Here is a 6455-nt window from a genome sequence, read left to right on the forward strand (position 1 = left end):
CGTCCCTCTGCGGGGCCGGCACCCCGGGGTGAGCGCCCGCAGCAGCTCCCCACTGCCTGATGTCGGATGCCGGGGGCCAGAGGTGGCTGCTGGAGTGTGAGGTCTTGCTGGAGGGATGCTCTGCCCTGCATACACCTCGCGGGTGTGAGTAGGCAATTACTGCTGCTGGCTTATTATTTCAATCCTCATCCCCTTCTTTTGGCACTGGAGATATAATGACCTTGTCCTGTAAAGAAGGGTGAATGGGAATTGGTTACAGTAAGCACAGGCTGTGTCTAATTTGAAATACAAGGGTTTCTTCCAGGTTGCAGAGGGGAGAACGTGCGTGCTGGCCCACCACGACCCCAGCAGAGGAACCAAACCCCTCAGCGTGCCCAGGGGGCTCCACGTCCTCTTTTGGGGTCAGTCCTGGGGCTGGTGGCTCTGCTGGGGACTACATGGCACCAAACCCGTCAAAGGAAACTGTAGCTTAAGCTGCCTCTCAGAGTTTTAAGTTGCTGGCTTGAAGAGGATGAGCAATGTTTGCATGACCCGCTCCCTGCAGGGCTCTGGGGAGGAGGATCGCAGCCTCAGCTCTTTCTGGAGCAACTGCCTGATGGCAGCAGCAGCATTTCTAGGTCAGTCCTACAGCTCAGGGTCACTCGTTCATCGGCAACCAGATAAGAGGCAGAGCCCTTTGCACCTCCCTGACGTGTTGGCAGAGTGTGGGCTCAGGGGGAGCCTGTTGGGATTTGCTGAGCTTTTAGGAAAATGCTGTTTTGGTGCAGTTGGGGGCAAGCGGGAGAGCCCTTCACCCCTCCCTGTCCTTACATCTCGAAAAGTGATGTTGTCGAAGCCCTGGGGAGCACTGCTCTCCGACAGCGTCCCGCTCGCCAGCCTTCGCCGCTTCATCCAGTACCATCCTCCGGCGGACACCAGCGCCAGGACGATGACGGCCAGGAGAAAGCTGAGCACCACCTCTACCACAAAGCTGCTGGAGGATTTCTCTGCAGGGGGAGGAGATGTTGCCAGGCTTGACCCACCGCCCAGGAGAGCTGGCTCCAGCCCCAGCCTCAGTGCTAGCACCCCGAGCAGCGCTGGGTTGACCCTTCTCAGCTTGCAGCCAGAACTGGCCCCACACCTTCCACTGGCACCTCTGGGCTGGAATGGCAGCCCCTCCCGGCACTGTACATGATGTCGTCCAGTGCCACCGTCCCCTCCATCGGCCACCTCCACGTGGTGGTCTCAAAGATGATCTGTGGGGGAAGATGGCGTCTTGGGGGGTGATGCATGGGGAGGGCACCCCACACCCCTGAAGGGCACCCTACACCCCAGAGGGGCCCTGCTCACCTGGAACTCACTGAGGCTCTGCACGGGCACCACGCTGCCCCGCCAGCCCCGGCTCCGGTGCCCCACCACGCTCCACACTATTCGCCGCCCCGACGCACTGTGCAGCATCACCCGCAGCTCCATGCCGGCTGCAACGTGGAGGGGGACAGGTGCCCTGGCATCAATGGCCGCCCAGAGCCCCCGAGAGCCACTGGGCCCTCCCGGCTGTGCCATCCTGCCCTGGGATGGCGGCACCCAGCGGGAGCGGGCCATCCCCACCGCCCAGCCGGAGCTGCACCAGAGTGTCCATGGTCCTGTGGGTGGGGAGGGGGTTTGCAGCCCCTGACCGAGCCTCCCCGCTCCCATCGTGGGCTCATTACACCCTCCCCAGGGACAGCACCTCCTCCCTGCACCTGCAGTGCTTACAGAGGTGTTCCGGGATGTCCATGTGGTACCAGAACCGCAGGCAGGCGTCAGCAGCAGCAGGCAGGTGCTGGCTCTCCAGCCGGGCAGTGGTACCCCCCGGGCCCAGCACGCTGGTGTCGAAGTGCACGTAGTGACCTGGATGGGCAGGGACAGAGCGCAGGGTGTCCCCCAGTTCTGCAGCCCACCCCGCGTGTCCTGCTCCCCCCCCTCCCAGAATGCCCAGAGCAGTGCCCAGAGGATTGCACCCCCCCCCAGCCCCACTCCTCACTGCCTTTGGGACCAAGCTGTCCCTCTCAGGCGAGGAGGGGGATGGCGATGCTGTGGAGCCAGGGCCCCTGGGACACACTGGAGCTGGGGGGGACATTCATCGGTGATCCCACCCATTCCCAGCTCCTCTTCCTCCCTCTGGCCATGCCAGGGTGCCCTGGGAGGGATGGGTGTCTCCTACCATTCCTTGTGCCCAGGGTGTGATCTTGCTCAGGGCCAGGGTACTTGGCAAGGGGGACCCCACTCTTCCAGCCCCAGGCGAAGCTGTGCAGGCGGGGGTCTGAGGGGCTGCTCCAGCCGCACATGTCCCGCTCAAAGTCACAGGATGCTGGGAGGAAAGGGGGGCTGTGATGCACCCAGCACTGCAGGCACCTGCTACCCTGCACTGCCCGGTGGGAGACGGGGCATCGGGGCGGGGGGGGAGAAGCCCCCAGCCCCCTCCCCACTGCCCTCAGCTTTGGGCCAGGCCAAGCTCAGGGCAGGAGCAGGGTGCCCGGCGGCCAAGGCAGAGCTGTGATGGGCTGTCCCCATCCCCACGGCCATGTGCCCCCATGGGGTGCCCATGTCCCCCAGCCAGTCCACGGTGCTCCCGCAGCATGGGCTCTCACCTGGCTTGGGACAGGCTCCGTCCGACACCTGCAGGTCGTCCAGAGCGATGTACCCGTGGTCGCCCCCAGCTCCCACTGCTTCAAATATCGCCTGCCAGAGGGGTGTGCAGGGCGGCACTCTGAGGCTGGCAGCCACCATGCACCCCTTGTCACCCCCAACCTGTCCCCCTCCCTGCCGTGAGGTCCCTGGCACCCTGCCCCATCTCACCTGCCAGTCCCCATCTGGTCGGACAGTGACATGGCCGCGGTGCCAGGCATCCCCCTCCATGGTTGTCACGCCCATCACCTTCCTCCGCACCCCGCTCTGCTCCACAAATACGCCGAGGGAGCCTGCCCAGGGCACCCGCCATGGAGGGGGAGGTCCGGAACTGTGCTGTGTGGGACCCCCCACCATCCAGAGATGCTTCTGGGGGCCTCGTGGGGGACATGGCGCTCACCTGGGGTCCCGGCGCTCAGCTGGTACCAGAAGGCCAGGCACTGGGTGGGCGCGGAGGGCTGGTAGGGCTTGGAGGTGAGGGCAGCTGCACGCCCCGCAGGCAGGGAACCCCTGCCCGTGCTCACCACCATATAATGGCCTGGGGGGGGAAGAGAAGCCCCCGCGCCATGACCCCCGCCCGGCCCTGCTGGGGTGGGCACCAGGGGACCACTGGGCCTGGGGAGCCCTCCCAGGTTGGGGATTCCCCCCCAGGTTGGGAAGACCCTTTGGGTTGGGGAGCCCTGGGGCTGGGAAACTCCAGGTTTGGGGAGCCCCAGTGCTGGGGAGCCTGGTACAGTAGTGCCCTCTGCACATCCTGGGCAGTGCAGGCAGGGAGGGCAGGCAGGACACAAGTCAGATAGGCAGGGCAGGGAAGGCAGGCAGGACACCCAGGGCAGGCAGGACACAGGGCAGATAGGCAGGGCAGGTGTGGAGGACAGGTAGGGCGCTCAGGGCAGGCAGGGAGGGCAGGCAGGGTGCTCAGTGCAGGCATGGAGGGCAGGGGAGGCAGGCAGGACACTCAGGGCAGGCAGGGCAGGCAGCAGGGCTCCACCAGAGCCCCAGGAAGCCGTGGCCCCAGTACCTGCGGCGGTGCCGGTGGTGTGGTCGGCCAGGGGGCCGGTGGTGGTGGTGCCGGTGCCGTTACTCTGCCACAGCCAGGTGTGCTGCCCGCTGGCTGCCAGCCCACAGGCATCCGCCTCGAAGGAGCAGGAGAGCTCAGCCCCGCAGGGCCCCGCTGTCAATGCCAGGTCGTCCAGCGCCACGTCCCCCAGGAACCCGTCCCGCAGGGCCTCGAAGGCCACCTGCCACCGAGACAGCGGCATCAGATGGCCCTGCGCCCCACCAGTGCCTGGTGGCACGGGGGGGGACCCGGCCCTCACCCGGTACTGCCGCTGGTCTGTGGCAGGCAGGGGCGCGCCGGTGCCAGACGCTGCCTTGGGTCCCCCGCCGTGTCCACAGAACTGTCTCCTCCGCTCCTTCCAGCCGCAGCTTGAGGTTCAAGGTGCCTGGGCAGAGGGGAGCATTGGGCAGTCGTCCTGCAACCCTCAGGGACCCTGCTGTCCCCAGGGGAGTGGAGCCTGGCTGGGGCATCCCTGGGAGGATGCCATGGGGCTGCGTACCGATCTGCGGGCCAGCCAGGCGATACCAAAAGGAGAGGCAGCGTGGGGCGGCAGTGGGCTGCTGGCGGTAGGTGATGAGCTGTGCCCGCTGCCCGTGGATCCACGGCGCAGAGGGGTCCGCAGCCAAGAAGTAGCCTGCGTGTCGAGGACAGAGAGGGTGGAGGGGACACGGACATGGGTGCTCCGAGCTGTGCCCGCATCACCCACAGCCCCGGTCCTGGATCTGGGTGCCCCTGGGCTGCCCCGGCTGAGCTTGCCCCGCGGGCATGGGGCTGCTTGGAGTGCGCAGGGCACATCCCGGTCCTGGGGACAGGAGGCTGTGGGGTCCCCTGGGCTGCCTGGGGTCCCTGGGAGAGGAGCCAGCTCCTTACCTGAACCAGTGGTGTGGTCAGAGCCCTGCCCCTGCCCTGTGCCGCGGACCCATTTGAAGTCGCTGGACTGATCCTGGTACCAGCCGCACATGCCCCTCTCGAAGTTGCAGGATAGCTCTGGCCAGAGAGAGGTGACCGTGGTGAGGGAGCGGGGATAAGGCACCCCAAAAGCAAACAGGTCCCCAAAATGTCCCTTTCCCTCTGCTCCCCTGTCCCACTCCTCAAGTTCACCCCTTGCAGGTGCCCTGGGGCAGGATGGGTGCTCGGCCCCGGCCCCAGGGCTTGTGCACCGTGGTCCTATCCCTGGGCTGGGGACAGGGTGACGGTCACCAGGCAGCCCCTGGGGGAGCAGCATCCATCTCTGCAGGCGGGGGGCCGGGGTCCCTTCCTGCCCGTGGCCGCCCTCCCTGCCCATGCACCCTTGGCCATACCTGCAGCCCCCGGCGGCACCGTGTCGGGGTGGCACTGCACGAATGTCACGTTGTCAATGGCGGCGCTTGCTGAGTCCTGCAGATCCACCATTCCCAGCAGCTCAACCTGGGGGCGGCGTGGCGGTGGTGAGCCCCAGGGTGCCTGGTGGCACTGGCACTGGCACTGCCCTGCCAGCAGCCACCCAGGCTGGTCCCTGTGCCCCCGGGGGCACCTGGAAGGGCCGTGTCCTCTCCCCCAGCGGGACGCGGACGTGTCCCCCGGCTGTGCTGCCGTGCCCTGGCATGTGCCAGGCCAGGTGGGTGGTGCCAGTGGTGTGATCCACGATGCTGACGGCGAGGAAGCCTGGGTGCAAGAGGCGGTGCGGAGGCTGCAGGGACCAGCAGCCCCCAGCCGCATCCTGGGAGCCCCCTGGGGCCCCGGCACCCACCCAGCCCACAGCCACAGGGGACAGGGACATCCGTGCTCCAGGATGGTGTGATGGGGCAGAGCGGGGCTGGGAGAGGCAGCAAAGGCAGGCAGAGGGTGGGGGGCTCTGCCCTGTGCCAGCGTGGGGCAAGGAGCGGGCAGGGCACCCCAGGGCTGGGCAGGGAACAGGCAGGGCACCCCGGGGCCAGGCGGGGGGGGTACCTTGGGGGCCGCTGTGGATGTGGTAGCTCATCTCCATGGCACAGGCGGGGCCGGAGGGGCCCAGCAGAGGCGTGCGTGCCTTTGCAGCAGCCACCATTTGTCCTTCTCCTGCCTGGAGGGCCAGGAAAGCCCCTGGGCAAGGAAACACCCTGAGAAGTCGGGGCAAGGGCCCTGCATCCCTGGCAGCACCCCCAGCCCAGCACCCTGCCTGGGCATCATCCCCACCCTTCCCACGGTGGCACCCACCCACCCTGGCCGGGTGGGAGCAGGGCGTCCCTGCACCCTGGGAGCCCCTGCAGTGCTGGGGACCAAAGAGCATCGTCTCGGCAGTGGGAACAGGCTCACCTGTGAGGACAGTGTCGGCAGGCTCGGTGGCCCTCTGCACGCCCCAGCGCAGCCGCCCCACGCTGACATCGTGCCAGCCCCCAGCCCCCGCCTCAAAGGTGGTCGCACCTGCAAAAGCCCAGGCTCAGCCCTGCCAGGCCACCACGCTTCCCAGGGCCTGCGTGGGCACCCACGTCCCCCGGCCATGCCAGCCAAGGGGTGCCTGAGTCACCCTGTTCTGGTCCCCTCTGCCACTTGGCTACTGGGGAGCCGGCTGCCCGCCCGTGGCTCTCACCACAGTGCTTCTCGTCGGAGCCGTCGGCGCATGTCTTGGCAAAGTCGCAGGCCAGCTCCGCGCTGATGCAGCCCCCGCTGTCACAGGCTACCTCCTCAGCTGTGCAGGGGCCGGCACGCGCCCGGCTCAGCAGAGTGGTCGAAGGCTTCTCTGATGGCGAAACACCCCGGGATGGAGAGCGGCGGGGGGGGGGGGGGGGGG

The 6455-nt window shown here is 67.3% G+C and overlaps 1 protein-coding gene across 1 annotated transcript in view; it reads right to left on the minus strand.

Annotated features, from left to right (window-relative positions):
- Nucleotides 1–178: 178 nt before the first annotated feature.
- MAMDC4 (MAM domain containing 4) overlaps nucleotides 179–6455 on the minus strand; it is a 12767-nt gene continuing 6490 nt past the window's right edge. Inside the window, 19 exon segments of the mRNA XM_019474959.1 lie at nucleotides 179–226; nucleotides 811–986; nucleotides 1121–1235; nucleotides 1330–1457; nucleotides 1735–1869; nucleotides 2183–2329; nucleotides 2610–2700; nucleotides 2818–2939; nucleotides 3047–3184; nucleotides 3668–3887; nucleotides 3966–4002; nucleotides 4004–4091; nucleotides 4206–4340; nucleotides 4577–4693; nucleotides 5008–5113; nucleotides 5220–5350; nucleotides 5636–5770; nucleotides 5978–6088; nucleotides 6255–6404. Of these exon segments, the coding sequence (XP_019330504.1) occupies nucleotides 179–226; nucleotides 811–986; nucleotides 1121–1235; nucleotides 1330–1457; nucleotides 1735–1869; nucleotides 2183–2329; nucleotides 2610–2700; nucleotides 2818–2939; nucleotides 3047–3184; nucleotides 3668–3887; nucleotides 3966–4002; nucleotides 4004–4091; nucleotides 4206–4340; nucleotides 4577–4693; nucleotides 5008–5113; nucleotides 5220–5350; nucleotides 5636–5770; nucleotides 5978–6088; nucleotides 6255–6404 (2330 nt within the window).

Source organism: Aptenodytes forsteri, unplaced genomic scaffold (genome assembly GCF_000699145.1).
Source record: "Aptenodytes forsteri isolate BGI_AS27 unplaced genomic scaffold, ASM69914v1 Scaffold494, whole genome shotgun sequence".
NCBI lineage: Eukaryota > Metazoa > Chordata > Aves > Sphenisciformes > Spheniscidae > Aptenodytes > Aptenodytes forsteri.